Source organism: Rhinatrema bivittatum, chromosome 1 (genome assembly GCF_901001135.1).
Source record: "Rhinatrema bivittatum chromosome 1, aRhiBiv1.1, whole genome shotgun sequence".
In the NCBI taxonomy this organism is placed as follows: Eukaryota; Metazoa; Chordata; class Amphibia; order Gymnophiona; family Rhinatrematidae; genus Rhinatrema; species Rhinatrema bivittatum.
In genome coordinates, this window is record NC_042615.1 from 542,307,893 (window position 1) to 542,324,747 (window position 16,855).

The 16,855-nt window shown below is 45.2% G+C and overlaps 1 protein-coding gene across 3 annotated transcripts in view; it reads left to right on the forward strand.

Annotated features, from left to right (window-relative positions):
• The window catches only part of LOC115098500 (thioredoxin H-type-like), a 159,600-nt gene extending 152,967 nt beyond the window's left edge, over positions 1 to 6,633 (forward strand). For 2 of the 3 annotated variants that reach the window (XM_029615072.1, XM_029615064.1), the window contains exon 7: positions 5,133 to 6,630. In XM_029615072.1, coding sequence (XP_029470932.1) covers positions 5,133 to 5,198 — 66 coding nt within the window. In that variant the 3' untranslated portion in view covers positions 5,199 to 6,630. Of the gene's footprint in view, positions 1 to 5,132 lie in introns of all 3 variants that reach the window. The other variant, XM_029615081.1, reaches the window with a different exon arrangement.
• The last annotated feature ends 10,222 nt before the right edge of the window (positions 6,634 to 16,855 follow it).

Consider the following 16,855-nt stretch of genomic DNA (forward strand, 5'->3'; position numbering starts at 1 on the left):
CCGGATCCATAACGTATTCCACGTCTCTCTCCTGAAACCGGTGGTCCTCTCCCGGTTTCACAATACTCCTCCAGATCCTACGGATACTTCCGTCGAAGAGGATCCTACCTTTCAAGTACGAGAAATGGTGGACGTGCGTTTCCATAACAGCCGGTGGGAATACCTCTTGTCCTGGGAAGGATGTAGCGATGAGGACAATACATGGGAACCTAGTCATAACATTCTGGACAAGGACCTCCTGCGCCAGTTTCACCAGGATCATCCTGAGAAGCCTGGACCCCTCAAGAGGGGCCGTAAAGGGGGGGGGTAATGTTGCGGTCTGTGCCACTTCCCCTCTTTTTCCGGTGAATGGCGCCTACCTTCAGCTCAACAAACGCCGTGGGTTCCGCCTTCCAGCCTCCGGGGCCGCGCATAGGCCCATGTGGCCTCCGCCATTTCCACGCTCTGATTCCTGCGGCCTCGCGCGCCCGCGAGTGCGGACATCTTGTGCGCCCAGACCTCGGAAGCCCGGCTCCGCCCGCACTGATGACGTCACCCGCCATCCCAATATAACCGGCGCTCAGAGTGTTCCTCTTCGCCTTGCAACGAGGTTTACTACAGTCTTGTAGCTCTGAGTTGCGTTCCTTGCTTGCCTGCTTCCTGCCTGACTCCGGTTTGCCTGACTACGCCTTGCCTGATTCCTGCCTTGACCTTGGATTGCCTGACCACGCTTTGCCTGCCGCCTGCCTTGATCTCGGATTGCCTGACCACGCTTTGCCTGCCGCCTGCCTTGACCTCGGATTGCCTGACCACGCTTTGCCTGCAGCCTGCCTTGACCTCGGACTGCCGGACCACGCTTTGCCTGCCGCCTGCCTTGACCTCGGACTGCCAGACCATGCTTGCCTGCCGCCTGCCTTGACCTCGGACTACCAGACCCCGCTTCCTTGGCTACCTGCCTTGACTCCAATTCTCCGGAGTGTGCCCAGCCTGCTTCTGGTCCTGCGTCCAGGTTGGCCTACCCGAGTGCCTGCTTCGCCTTGCCTTGCCATTACTCCGGACCCTACGCCAGGTATCCTGTACCCCCTTCTGAGAGATAGAGTGCTTGCTGTTCTCCTAAGTCCCAAGGCGTCGGAACCCTACGGGCTCCTCCTGGGGGGTTCCAGGCGTCCGGGTGAAGCTCTTGGTTTACATTCTAATCTCCTGAACTGTCTAGTCTCGGACTGCTGGCTTTCCTCTCTAGCACCCAAGTCCCAAGGCGCCAGAACCCTACGGGCTCCCCCTGGGAGGTTGCTAGGTGTCCGGGTGAAGAGCTTGTGCTAGTACTCCCAGGGGTACCTGCCTCATTATTACTGGACTCTCGCTTCTCTGGGGCCCAAGTCCCAAGGTACCAGAACCCTACGGGCTCCTCCTGGGGGTTCTCGGGTGCCCGGGTGAAGAGCTTGTGCCTGTCCCTGTCGTCTGTGGATTATCTAGTTCTCTGTTGCTGGACTCTCTCACTGGGGCCCAAGTCCCAAGGTGCCAGAACCCTACGGGCTCCACCTGGGGGGTTCTGTGTACCCGGGTGAAGACCTTATTCAGACTCCTGCCGCTACACCTCGCCCTCTGAGTCTTGGCTCCGCCTCCCAACCTGCTCCGCCCCTCGGGGTGGGTTGGCCCAAGGGTCCACTATTCAGCCACAGAACCCGGCCGCAACACCAGGCCCTAAAACACCAATATGCCTCCTATTAGTAAAATAGAACAAACCAGATTTCTATACACAGAAACTACAAGTTAGCAGAATACCTCACTTCAGTCATACATGCAGAACATAGACAGAATAAAGACACCATAAACTATAAATAGAAACATGTAGACAAAAACTGAACCGGAAACCACAAGAAGTCAGAGTCTTTATGCAGTCCAACAACAGAAAAACAGAAACATCATTTGCCATTAAACAAACAATAAAATCAAGAAATATAAATTATTAATAGAGTAAAACCATACTAATAAAAGAATAAATATTCATAACAGCTGATGAATAGAACAACATCCAGTAATTTAAAAGTTATACACATTTTCAAACACTTATAAAGTATTAAAAAACAGACACATCAAACAGCACCCAATAACTAAAATTTAAAAAGATAAAAAATACCCTGCTGTCCATACCTGGGATCTTTTGAATTCTAGATGCCCTGAGCCTCTCAGCTTGTTGTTGTTTAGCAGGGGGAGAGGAGAGGGATTGTTGCTCATAAACTTTATCCTCTCTCTCTCATATGTTCACACATGCTTTCTCTCTCATACATACATTCATATGACCTGTCTCTCATACACGCGCACATACACACACCCAGACATGCCCTCTCTCTCAATTATGTACACAGACATACCCTTTCTCTCATATATGCACACACACAAACATGCTCTTTCTCTCATGCACGCACACACACACACACACACACACACACACACACACACACACACACACACACACACACACATGCCCCCCTCCTCCAGCACCAGTCACAATGATAGGGCACTAAGAGTTCATTGTCCACCAGATTCTGGATGCCAGAAGTACCAAAGTATGCTTGCTTGCATTATTTGGTGGACTGGAAAGAGTACAACCCTGAGGACCACAGTTGTGAACCAGTCCAAAATGTCTACATCAAAGAACTGGTAGCCAAATTTTACCAAGAACTTCCAGAAAAACTATGATTGAGAGCCCCAGGAGGGGCTTTTGGGAGTGGGGGTATGCTGTCAGGGGCAGCAGGGATTGAACCCATGGCCTGGGTTTTCAAGGTCAGGGAATCTTGCAGTGGAGCCTCAGGGACACTGAGTCATTAATAATCCTGACCAAAATACTAAGTGAAGCAAAGATAAGGAGACTCACCCCTGGACTGCTAAGCTAGGTGGTGTGGGGCTGCCACAGGCAGCCCTGCCATTTTGGATATAAGATCATTTCTCTGATGCCCCCTGGTGGATGCACCAAAGACTCGCTGAATTTAAGCAAGAACATCCAGAGAAGCCAAGATTTAGAACCCTAGGAGAGGCTATTGGGAGGGAGAGTATTCTATCAGGGGCAGCAAGGATCGAACCCAAGGCCCCGGGTATTCAAGGCCAGGGGATCCTGTCCAAAATACTAATTGAATACTAAGTGAAGCAAAGTTGGGGAGACCTGCCCCTGGAGGCTCTCTATTGGAGCAGTATTAAGTGTATCCCAAATTGAGGGCTGTATATAAGGAGCTCTAGCCTACACATCTTTGCTGGTCTAACAGTCCTCATAGAGTTTGCTCTATGATATCTTGTTGTGTGGCTTATTTCCTGCATGTTCCTGTCTCCTGCTGTCTCTGAATTCCTGCTCCGTTCCTGGTTCTCGACTCTGACCCTGGTCTCCAGCTCTCTTTTAGCTCCTGTTCTGGACTGGGTCCTTGGCTTCTTCCTGTTCCCTGCTTCTGCTGGGAAGTCCTGATAGCTGCCTGCAATCAAGGGCCCAGCCTGTGGGGAATAGTAGCTGCTACAGGCAGAAGACATAACCTATGGACCTCCTAGTATCTCTAAGTTACACCCCTTCCCAGACACAGTGCCTCTTCTCTATCCTTCACATAAGGGCTGTAGTAGCCCATCCCAACCTGGAAGTAAGGTCTGGGTGACAGTGCTGCTTCATACAGCCAAAAGCAGAAAGAGGCATAAGTGTGTGCCATAGCTGACGCAGCCTTGTAGGCAAACCTACAAGGCCCTCGCCAACAGCTGGAGAACATGCCCTGAAGCAGGACAGACTGGAGCTTTACCTGTACCAGCCGACTCTCCTGCAGGTTGAGCCCTTGGGTTCTGGTGGCCAGCAGGACTTAGGTAGGTCCCTAGGGTGATAGAGTGAGCAACAGTCCAAGGGCACTCTGGGGGTCAGGACAGGCAGCAAGCTGAAGGTACCAGGACAAGTCAAGGGTCAGGGCAGATGGCAAGCAAGCATAGTCAGGTCCAAAGCAAGAAGTCAGGCCCAGGCAGCAGGCAATTGTGGTCAGGACCAAAGCAAGAGGTTTGTATCAGGAAATCAGACCAAGGATGGATGAAGACACACAAGAGACACTGGACAAGACAGGCTGGGCAAGGCTGGATGAGGCAGGAGCACCGGAAGATGGGAACAAGGAACATTGAGGCACAGGAACATAAGAATAGAAGAACATAGGAGTAACATGCACTGCAGGATGCAGGATGCCGGAGACCCATTGCTGAGGCATCTGAGAGGTGTCCGGGGCAGCCTTAATTACTGTAAGTCTGCTGATGTCATAAAAGGGCACCATGGGGACTTTCCTGCAGTGGCCCCTTTAAGGCTCGATGCGCACACATAGGAGGGCCCCTGGGTCATGGCGGTGTCTTTGGCAGGGTGTGCTGCTGTCAGCGGCGTCTGTTACCAGAGTCATCTCTGCCATATGAGGAGACTGGTGGTGCCCGGGGAAGAGTGGCGGCTCCCAGAACTGTCCCGTGAAAAGTCTGTCTCAGAACATGCAGTCAGTGCCTTGGGCTGAGCAGGACCGCCATCTCACTCAAGTGCAATCCTGCTTAGGTTGGAGAGAAGGTAGACTGAGGCAGGAGATTTGCTTTATAAAAGGTTTTGTCCTGTTTTGTGCCTTCTTGGTACAATGTCTAAGCCTGTGACATTTCCAGCATTTCTCAAAGCCAGTGAGAATGCGAGCTGTTGTCTAAGTGATTTTTTTTTTTAATTTTTTTTATGGGATCAGGGCCTTGGCTTTGGAACCAATCCTCTTATATATATATATATAACATCATTTCCTATGGGAATATTGGTTTCAACTTAACGTACGTGCAAGGACTTCCTGTATATGTAAAAAGGATAAAACAGAATAGTTATCAGTTTAAACAATGAAAAAGGCCAAATATGTTGTGGCATACGAGCTTTTGAGGCCATGACAGATCTGAAGAGGGGATCTATATGCCCTCAAAAGCTCGCATCCCTCCTCCTAATCTGTGGATGATTGGTAGGTTGGTCTAATAAAAGGTATCGCAGCCTGCAGAGACTCCACTTTTCTCCAGGTCTGAGGTGTACGACTCTTCGAAGCCTGTCCTATGTATCCGGGTGTACAAATTGAAATCTTCTTTTATCATGCTCGCTTTCTTTTTCTAAAGAAATGAGACGTTTTCTTGTTTTGCAGATAGATGAAGTTAAGGGAGCCTACAAAGAAGAGCTGAAGGCCAAACTTGAGGAGCTGAAATGTTGACGTGAACGTGGACGGCACGGAACAATGTTAATGAAATATTAACCGCTATGTACTTTTCTATGTACAAACATTGATTGCTAACAACTAATTAGGGCTCCAGACTAAGTTTCAGCTTGCTGCATTTGGATCTCGGTATAAATAGGTAGAATAAAATTGTGTTTAAAAAATGTAGTTTCTTTTGTTCATACATTGTGGTTTCAGTGTGTTTAAACAAAGTCATCTGTATGAGACTTTGTTTAAACACACATTAGTGACAGTGATGGAAGAGGGAGCCTGATACAGATGAAGAAAAGGATTAGCATACCATTGCTGGTAGAAATGAGTTTGCACTGAGTTGCTCCTCTGTACCTTTTCCAGATCAGGGGTTCTCAATCTATTGGTTTCTAAGGCCCCCCCTCCCTACTTTATAATTAAAATTCTCTATCCCCTTCCCTCACCACCACATTTGGTTTTTCTGTATGTAAATTAGCTGAACGATTAAACATGTATATTTCAGTTTCATTTTTGATATTAATTTTTATTAGTTCTGGCAGGCCCATTAAACACTCTCGGAAACCCCTGGCTGAGAACACGTACAGCGCAGATTGTCCTGTGCAGCTTTTAGTCTAGCAAGAAAATGTTAAGCTGTGGGTTTAAAATTGTGCCCCCAAACTTCCTTAGGGGTGTGGAGGAAGTTTGGGGGTTTGCAGCATTCTTGATGCAATTTCCTAATGTTATATTAATCTTAAGACAAAGTGGCATTTGCATTTTAATAAAGAAGACATAATGCTAGAGAGAGATTTATTTCTACAGTAAGGTACAGTCTAAAGGAGTGTTTCTCAGCCACCGGTCCATGGACCAGCACCGGTCTGTGGCAGCATTTCTGCCGCTCTGCAAAGCAATAGTGATTGCAGAAGGATGAGGAGGAAGCAAGACCTGTCATACAGCTGCACCACAGACAGCCGAAACATTTCCTAATCCTCCCTGCTTGTCCCGCTCTGGCCTGCCCTACCCTGTGGACCTTTATTTTTCCAGTTGGGGGGTCAGTCCTGAGGCTCCATCTCTAGGAGAGAGAGGCAGCTGCAGCTGAACGATGTTGAATATAACTTTTAAATTACAAAAAAAAAAGCCAGCATGAGCCTGAGTCGGCATCTGCTTTGCTGTCAAGGCCTGCCTTCCATACATAAGTCAGGAGGAAAGAAGGCCACCGTGGGGGCCAGAGAGCAGAGCAGAGGCAGACTCAGTCTCATGCTGGCTTGTTAACATTCATCTGTAGTTGTTCCCCTTCCAGAGATCGGGCCTCGGGGGAAAAAATAGCCCACGTGGCAGGAGGTATTAATTGTAGCAGTGTTGGTTTGTGATGTAATAATGGGTCCTTTGCAGTGTTTTTGTAAATATATATAATTATATTGATATTGATATTGTATTTATTAAAGGTAGCCTAAGAGTTTATAATCTAAGATATATTTTAATATTGTAAATCTTTACTAGAAACAGCTGATAACTAGATTTAAAAAGTAATAACAAAATTGTTTTGATATTTGCTAATTTCTGTGCCATACATATTATTTATTTATTTAATGTAACATTTGGTATAACATTTCTGCATGGGGATAACCTGCTTGCAGTGGCAGTTACCACCCTGAACAGAAGAAAGGGTAATTTGAACAGAGTAGCAGTTTGCCAGTTACTACCCTGAATAGTTTGCTGAGCGGAATGCATGGACCATTTTGGTATTTATCTGCCATTATTTACTATGTTACTATGTACAACTTCACTGGCTGGCATATTCAAAGCATGTTTAAAGCAATATAGCCAGATAAGTAGGACTTGTCTGGTTATCTAGCAGCTGCTGAATATCCAGTTATTATAAGCAGCCACTAGATAGCTGGATAAGTCACAAATCCAGCTATCTGAATAACTGGATAGCCAGTGGCCGGGCACTGGGCCAGTTGGTGTGGTGCTACTTATCCGGTTAACTTTTTGAGAATTGTTTGTTTAATTCTATATTTCTCCAAAAAGGAGTTCATTGTAGAAAATATATAATTTTTGGAAATATTGTATCTATGGACCTTGGGCCGAGGTAGGATTGACACTACCTGCAGGAAGGAGCTCTGCAGGGTCCCACTGTCGGCAAGTGGATCCAGACAAAACAGATGTGCTTGGGGGAGAGGGGGCTTGAGTGTGAGAAGGATGCTGGAGATGGGCTTGGAGGGGGAGGGGGGAATGAGTGTGAGAAGGATGCTGGAGATGGGCTTGGAGGGGGAGGGGGGAATGAGTGTGAGAAGGATGCTGGAGATGGCTTGGAGGGGGGAGGGGGGAATGAGTGTGAGAAGGATGCTGGAGATGGGCTGTTGGTAGGGGGAGGGGGGGAATGAGTGTGAGAAGGATGCTGGAGATGGGCGTGGAGGGGGAAGGGGGAATGAGTGTGAGGAGGATGCTGAGAGATGGGCTTGGAGGGGGAGGGGGGAATGAGTGTGAGGAGGATGCTGGAGATGGGCTTGGAGGGGGAGGGGGGGGAATGAGTAGTGAGAAGGATGCTGGAGATGGGCTTGGAGGGGCAGGGGGGGAATGAGTGTGAGGAGGATGCTGGAGAATGGGCTTGGAGGGGGGGGGGGGAATGAGTGTGAGGAGGATGCTGGAGATGGGCTTGGAGGGGGAGGGGGGATGAGTGTGAGGAGGATGCTGGGAGATGGGCTTGGAGGGGATGGGGGAATGAGTGTGAGAAGGATGCTGGAGATGGGGCTTGGAGGGGGAGGGGGAGGGGGGAATGAGTGTGAGGAGGATGCTGGAGATGGGCGTTTGGGGGGAGATTAGCTGGAGGTGAGGGGAAATGAGTGTGAGGGGCTGAAAGCTGGGTTGGGTGGGGGAGGGGGCTTGGGATGAGGAGGAGGCTAGAGATGGGGCTTGGGGGGAGGGGCTTGAGCCAGGATGCCAACTGTACAGATTTTCACCGGACAGTACGGAATTTTAAGGTACTGTCCAGAAGTTAGACAGAGGGCTCAAATGTCCGGAAAATTGTCTGGATTTTAACCCTCCAGTCGAGCACAGCTACGTTTTTATTTGCATCGCCTTACCCCAACTGAAGATGCCTGTGGTTTAACTCCACAGCAAACGGTGGCCGCTACTATGCTGCTGACAGTTGCCTGCTTATTCAGGGCCCAGCCCCTCTCCTTACTGCCACGCATCCTCCTGCTCACCGCCAAAGTTAAGTAGGCTCAGCCAGGCCACCATTATCTACCCTCCTGCCTGCGGACCACGATAAAAGGCGCCACGGGGCTGCTGGCAGCTTCGCTCCTGCTCGCGGTGCAAAAAATTAAAGGTTCAGTGTGGCAGTCAGCACCTCTTCTCCCGACTGCCATGAAAGGAGAAAAGGCCCCGCAGAGCTGCTGACACCTCACTGCCTGCCCCCTGAAGAACTAAGAAGGGTCGTTGGCACATCGCCTCCTTCCTGCAGGGCAACAATAAAGACCACCAGCCCCTTTAGTGCCCACCCATGTTAACCTTGGGCCCAGCTAGAAATAAATAATTTCTGGCTACGCCACTGCACTCAGTGCATATTTTTACCTGCCGTTGGGCAAGGCATTCCTGGGGCAGGGTTGGAGAGTTTGTGTGCACTTACATGCTTACATTTGAATTCACAAAAGTATCTGTATTCTTTTTCTCAGAAAACCTACGTGCACAAGTTAGCAGATGCAAATGCACACAGGTGTTTTCCTGGGGCAATGGATGCAAGGCTCACAGGTAAAAAGTACTCAGAGTACTTATGTGGTCAGTCTTAAAATTACTCCCAATGAGGGCAATTTTCAAAAGACATTTATGTGGGTCAGTAGGCTGCCTGAAAATTGACCACCATTTCTCCGGATAGAAGTGTGCATGGGGCTCGGGAAAGAATGAACTTTTACACACTGGAAAAGTAGGTGGGCTTAGAGGTGGGGTTAGGTTGGACAAGGCAACAGCATGCACAGTTTTATATTTTTTAAGACTGCATACATTGCTTTAGGGAAAAATTATTTGCAGCTAAAGCAGAGGCAAATCTCTATGGAAAACTGCACACATATTTTCCCTTTGAGAACTGGTAAAAAGTCTATGGATTAAAGGACTTGCCTAATTTTGAAAATTGCCCCTAATATGCAAAGGAGTGCATGCTTCTAACCAGATCAGGTGCAAACTTGAATTCTCACCCACTTTTAGATTATATAGGTAACAGGAGAAGATCTTCTGTCTATTGTGACATATTTCACAATTCTCAGAACTTACAAATTGTTCCACAAGTGGAACTTGTCTTTCGACATTGGCATGGCATCATCTTGCACAGACTTGTGAAACAACTAACCAGGAAGAATTCAGCGAATGAGCAGCACCTTATGCCATTTCCTGAGTAGGGAAAATCATTTGGGGTGGTTTATCATCTGTATGCCCTGGTTTATCTTTATCTCTAAATATAGATCCTCACCAAATGAGTATAATCAAGACCACACACTAAAATTCACCCGGTGTATAATTTTTACAAAATGTTTTTTACATATAGGTGACCCTCTATATACCACCTTGGCACTGTTGGTAACAACAATTCTGTATAACAATCAATTTTTTCTTTCTGAAAATTTTTTTTAGAGAGCAGGAGATGGTTTCATATATTTTATAACACCAGCCAGGTGTCAATGTTTTTTTCTTTTAATCATTAACACACCTTCCGCCTCCAATTATTTATTTTAAATTTTTATATTAAATGCCAAGCTGGGTTATAGAGCGTAAACCCTTTATTTTTAATCACTGTTTGTGTTCCATTATTAAAAATATTTTTACTGTGTCTAGCACTTTTTTTTATTTTTTAAGCCGTCCCGGGACCAACTGCAAATTACTTAGCTTTCTAGCGAATGTCTTTTTTTCTCCCGACTTGCGCAAGTTTCAACATTTGCAAGTTGCTGTCTTCCTCAGGGTATGTTTGTTCCTTAATGAGTAATTTTCTCTGTAGAACTGGTGTCCAATTTCTCCGGTGCTCAGTCGAGCCTCCGCTCCTCTCTACCATTCCCGGCGGCGTCTGTATTGTTTCCGGTTTAAATAAAGGGTTTACGCTCTATAACCCAGCTTGGCATTTAATATAAAAATTTAAAATAAATAATTGGAGGCGGAAGGTGTGTTAATGATTAAAAGAAAAAACATTGACACCTGGATGGTGTTATAAAATATATGAAACCATCTCCTGCTCTCTAAAAAAAATTTTCAGAAAGAAAAAATTGATTGTTATACAGAATTGTTGTTACCAACAGTGCCAAGGTGGTATATAGAGGGTCACCTATATGTAAAAAACATTTTGTAAAAATTATACACCGGGTGAATTTTAGTGTCTGGTTTATCTTTAGGCAGATGTGTGTGTACATATGTATGTAGGTGTATGTGGGGGTTTACAGACTGAATATATAGCAACAACAATTAGAACTTAATTAGACTGCCATTTTCATCTATTTTCCTGGAAGATATTATCATGACTAGGAAATAATGGTTATCTTTCTAAATCACTAAGGGCATTTCATCATTTTTGGAGGGGATGGAAAAAAACATTAATGAGTGAAATACTTATTTTCATCTCCCTGGAAGCACCCAGCACAACAGACTTATGAATTGTTTTCACTGCATACGCTTTAAGGGAACAGCAATTTAATTACATATGCCAGCAACATAAGCAATAAGTAGTCAGGATCCTTGTTTGCAATTTTTATATACAACACCAAAATATTAGACTGGGGAAGAAAAAGAGGATTTGCTCGGTAAGTAACCACTTTAACAGTGAGGAACTGACCTGACCAGTCAACAATCCTTGAATCATCTGGACCACAGCTCTACAACTCAGAATCCAAACACTCAAAGCCACACATTTCACCCTCCTACAACTACACTTTTCCAGGTTTAAGCAGGTCCAATCCTGAAGAGAGTCTAGGCAACAGCCCTTTCTATAGTAACAAAGTAAATGGTGGCGGAAGAAGACCAAATTGGGTCCATCCAGTGTTGCGTGTGCCAGCTACGGCAGGCCCACGGCCAGGTCCTCTTACCCCTGTTCGCCTGCTCCAGCTCCTGGCTCTGCTGCTCTCACGGCTGGTGACCGCTGCCTTCGACCCCAGGCTGCTCCTCATGCTCTCAACTCTGCAGCAGACATTCCTGCTCCGTGGGGAGATGCCGCCATCTTGCGCTGCAACCCTCCCTAGGCGCGTGCACACATGCATCAGCTGTTCTTTTAAAGGGGCTGCGGCGGAACCTCATCCGTGGCCCTGGATGATGACGTCACTGGGTCCTGGTTTATAAGGCCGGGCCCAGCCAATGTTTCCTTGCCTTGGCAACAGGTCTCCACACTGGTCGTGTCCTGAGTTGCTTGTTCTTGATTCATCTGTGTTCTGTTCCTGACCCTGGTGCCCGTTCCTGTTCCTGTGTTCGTGTCTACCTTGCTTTTTCCATTGACTGACCTCCTGGTATTGACCTCTGCTTCATCTGACCATGCTACTGCTTGACTCCTGGTATTGACCTCTGCTTCGTCTGACCATGCTACTGCTTGACTCCTGGTATTGACCTCTGCTACATCTGATCACGCTATTGCTTGTCTCCTGGTATTGACCTTTGCCTTGCCTGACCATTCTTCTGCTGACTTCTGGAATTGATCTACGCTTGCCTTGCTATTCTCCTTGCCTGCCACCTGCCACCTGCCACCTGCCCTGACTTCAACCTGCTCTACGATGCTCTACTCATCTTCATTCTGGACTTGGCTTTTCAGGCTTTGGCCTGCTCTTACTTGGGCGCCCTCTGCCTGTTGTGCTCGTGGCTGCTCTTCGCCCTCGCTCCACCCTCTCTACCTCTGTGGTGACTCCCTCCGGGTCTGATGGACGGCTTGCCACCGCGGCGTCTCCATGCCGCTTCTCCCCAGCATCCCCGGACTGGCTCGATGCTGAGGATCTGCCATGTTTCTGATGACGTAGGGCACACGCGCACACTCCGAAGTATGTACCAGCTAGGGCGCGAACCTCAGGGGTGTCCTCCTTAATTGACATCATCCGCTTCCAACATAAAAGGTCTTCACTTACGCTTACGATTTGAGTTAGCAAGGACTACAAATCGAACTCGGTCAAGGAATACGAATTCGTCCAAGCTACTCTGCCTTCTCGGACTTACCAGAGGTACCCACTCCTCGGGAGCCTCGCTCTCTCTTCTCTATTTCAGATTGCAGACAAGAACCGGTACTCACTCCTTGAGGGCCCATGTTCCTGAATACTCTGAAGATTCTTTACTGCCTGGAAGCTATCACAGATACATTCGTGAGTTACCACCGCTCTCTCAGAGCTTTCCCTGGAACCAGGTACTCACTCCTCGAGGGCCTAACTCCTTCCAGCTACTGAGCCTCTTTAAGAAACTATGTGAGTGTGTCATCTACTACTGGCTATGTATACATCATACCTGTCTACTCACTATCTATAGTCTCTCTACAGCTCAGCAACCCTGGGATCGCAGTTCCAGTATCTGAGGGACTTCAGCCCTGTCGGGCATATAGCTCACTACTGCTATCTCTGATGGTTCTACTAACCTGTCTAATAAAGAACTGTCTGTGTCTGTATCCATACCCAAGCCTAGCCGGTGGTCCCTCTCAGGATATCCTCCTGGGGGCGCTGTCATCTGCCATCGGCCCAAGGATTCACCTATTTACATTAGAGTGCTCACTCCTCCCACTTCAGGAGCTGAGCACAACAGACTGATAACTCTCATCTGCTTGCTCCTCTCATCAGCATAGCAGATCCTAACAGATTGCTAACTCCTCCCCTCTGGAGGAGCAGATCATAACAGATTGCTAGCTCCTCCCCTCTGGAGGAGCAGGTCCTCAACGCTGCCTTCCTCCTGTACTCGTTGGCACCCAGATCTCCAGGACTCCACCTTGTCCGGATTGGACTACCTATTCCTACTTCCACTGCTGGCCCCTGGCTGTCCTCCTCATCATCCCAGAGAAGACTCTTTAGTGCATTTCTCCCACCAAAAGTTTAAAAATAAGCACTAAGAAAGGAAATGTGTAGACAAGCATATATTTTCAGTTCAGTCAAAAGGGCAAATAACTTAAGTTTCTATTCCCTTGACAAGGAAAATTACTATGTGTAAAATTAGCCATTAGGGCTAACGGTATAGGACATTCTATGATATACCAAACATGAGATGGTGTAATTAAGAAATATTAAGAAAAGCCAATAATATCCCAAGGGTTAAATTATTTCCCACTTACTACATGTAAGCATGTTACCATAATTATCATATTATGTGATATTTGTGAATGATTCTAAAACTAAGCATATAAAATACAATATCAAAAATTTAAAGCAATCAAAGAAGCAATAGTCTTTTGTGTAGGATGTTCATAAAGGTAATCCAAGAAATAGAGATGAAACAAGAATATGAAGCATAGAAGGTCTTTTGCATTTCTACTTGGTCAGGGGCTTGTGAATTCATTCTGATTACAAACAGACAAGCAGATCTAACAATGTCTGTTTGCAATGTACAAAGTACCTTCACTAAAGAGGAAAAGCAGTCTATTAGTTTGTTGCTCTGTCTGTGTAATTGGTCACATGATCCTCATCAATTATTACCTAAACCCCATCTAAGCTCAAGTACATCTGGAGTTTAATTGACTCAGAAACTGGCCAATTTAAAAACACAAAACATACCTCTAATCTGCCAGGAGCATCCATAGCTTATCTCTGTATCTTCTGTCATCCGATATGATCACCATTAAGATAGTTGTACACATGGTGAGCCTAGGTGAGCCTATTCTGACTTTTGGGGGCCATCCACTTGTCAGAGTACATAAGCCACCTTTCATGGTGAATTCAATGTCAGGCTCACTGTGCTCAATGTAGCCTGCATAATAAAAGCTCCATAGGTGCAGTTATTTGGGTGTCTCTCTACCCTGCGATGAAGTATGATCTCCAGTCCTATTAGCAGCTCCCACTGGCGCAGTGCAGCTTATTAATAGTTATTTTTAGGTGTCTGGAACAGTTAAACCCAGGTGTGGCATATACTCCCCCACCCACCATTGGTTCAAGAGGTGAAAAACAAAAACAAACCCCTGTCTCAAAAATCTATCCTAGTTCTTTCTTACAAAGAAAAAGTACTATCTGAATGTTGGGTGAATATACAGACAGCTTATACCAGGAACGCAGAGAATAGCAACCTAAGAACTAACAAAATGGCATCAATTCATACTTTATCATGTCAGTGAGCAACAAAATAGTAGCATCTTGTAAGTATATATGTAACTAGATATAACTAAGTGTATCATAAACATTTTCATCATGATAGTCAGTTATTACATATTACTTCATAAAACAAGTAAAAACAAGAAACAGAGCTTATGCATAAAGTATCAGTACTTTAGCCATAAAATGAAAGGTTGAAAGGTCTGTTCTGTTGCAAAGGAATGTGATTTTTTCCCTCCATTTGATCATAGTATATGACTGTTTCTCTCAAGAACAGTTAGATAATTGAAGGGTTAAAGGGGCACTTACAGAAGATAAGGCCATTGCAGAAAGATTAAATCAATTTCTTTGCTTCTGGTGTTTACTGAAGAGGATAGTTGGGGAGATACCAATTCTGGAGAAGGTTTTTCATGGGTAATGATTCAGATGAACTGACCAAATCACAGTTAACCTAGAGATGTGGGTAGGCCTGATTGACAAACGAATAGTAGTAAATCACCTGGACCAGATGGTATAAAACCCATGGTTCTAAAGGAACTCAAAAATAAAAAATTTCAGATCTATAGTTAAATTTTGTAACCTATCATTAAAATCATCCATTTTACCTGAAGACTGTAGGGTGGCTAATATAACCCCAATATTTAAAATGCCTCAAGAGAGATCTGGGAAACTACAGACCAGTTAGCCTGACTTGAGTGCCAGGAAAAATAGTGGAAATTGGTTCTAAAAATCAAATTCACAGAACATATAGAAAGACAGGGTTTAATGCGAACAAAGTCAGCATGGCTTTACGCAAGGCAAAGTCTTGCCTCACAAATCTGCTTCACTTTTTTGAAGGGGTTAATAAACTTGTAGATATAGGTCAACCAGTGGATGTGGTATATTTGGATTTCAAAAGGCATTTGACAAGTTCCTCTGAGAGGCTCTGTCAAAAGTCATGGGATAGGTGGTGATGTCCTTTCGTGGATTACAAACACGTTAAAAGACAGGAAACAGAAAGTAGGATTAAACAAACAATTTTATAAGTGAAAAAGGGTACACAGTGGAGTGCCTCAAGGATCTGTACTAGAACCCATGCTTTTCAATATATTTATAAATGATCTGGAAAGGAATATGATGAGTGAGGTAATCAAATTTGAAATTATTCAAAAGTGGTTAAATCACACTTTGATGATTGAAATCACACTTTTTATGGTTAAATCACATTTTTTATGATCCTGCCAGGATGTGATAAATTGCAAGAGGACCTTGTGAGACTGGAAAATTGGGCATCCAAATGGCAGATGAAATTTAATGTGGATAAGTACAAGGTGATGCATATAGGGAAAAATAACTCATGCTGTAGTTACACGATGTTAGGTTCCATATTAGGAGCTACCGCCAAGGAAAAAGACCTAGGCATCATAGTGGATAATACTTTGAAATCGTCGATTTCCGAGTGCCATAGCACTCGGAAATCGTGTGCTATGGCAGTCAAAAAAGCCAACAAAATGTTAGGAATTATTAGGAAGGAAATGGTGAATAAAACACAGGATGTCATAATGCCTCTGTTTCGATCCATGGCGAGACCGCACCTTGAATACTGTGTACAATTCTTGTCACTGCATCTCAAAAAAGATATAGTTGTGATAGAGAAGGTATAGAGAAGGGCAACCAAAATGATAAAGGGGATGCAACTGCTTCCCTATAAGAAAAGACTAAAGAGGTTAGGGCTGTTCAGCTTGGATAAGAGACGGCTGAGGTGGAATATGATAGAGGTCTTTAAAATCATGAGAGGTCTAGAATGGGTAAATGTGAATCGGTTATTTACTCTTTCAGATAATAGAAGGACTAGGGGATACTCCATGAAGTTAGCAAGTAGCACATTTAAAGTAATCAGAGAATAGAAAAATTATTTTTTCACTCAATGCACATTTGGAAATTAAAAAGTCATGGGACCAGGAGGCAGTGTCCCTATTGTGGGTTGCCAAACCAGTTAAAAAATAGAAAACATAGAATAGGGCTAAATTGTACATTTTCCCAGTGGAGAAAGAGCGAATAGCGGAGTGCCTCAAAGATCTGCTCTGGGATCACTGCTTGTCAATATATTCATAAATGATCTGGAAATGGGGACAACGAGTGAGGTGATCAAAATTGCTGATGACACAAAATTATTCAAAGTTGTTATTATCACAAGAAGATTTTGAGAAATTGCAAGAGGACCTTGGAAAACTGGGAGATTAGGCTTACAAATGTCAAATTAAATTTAATGTGGACAAGTGCAAAGTGATGCACTTGGGGAAGAGTAACCCAAATTCTAGCTACACAGTTAGGAATCACCATTCAGGAAAAGGATCTAGGTGTCATCATTGATCATTTTTTGAAATATTCTGTTCAGTGGGTAGCAGCAGCCAAGAAAGCAAATAGAATGCTAGGAACTATTAGGAAAGGAATGGAGAAATAAATAGAGAATAT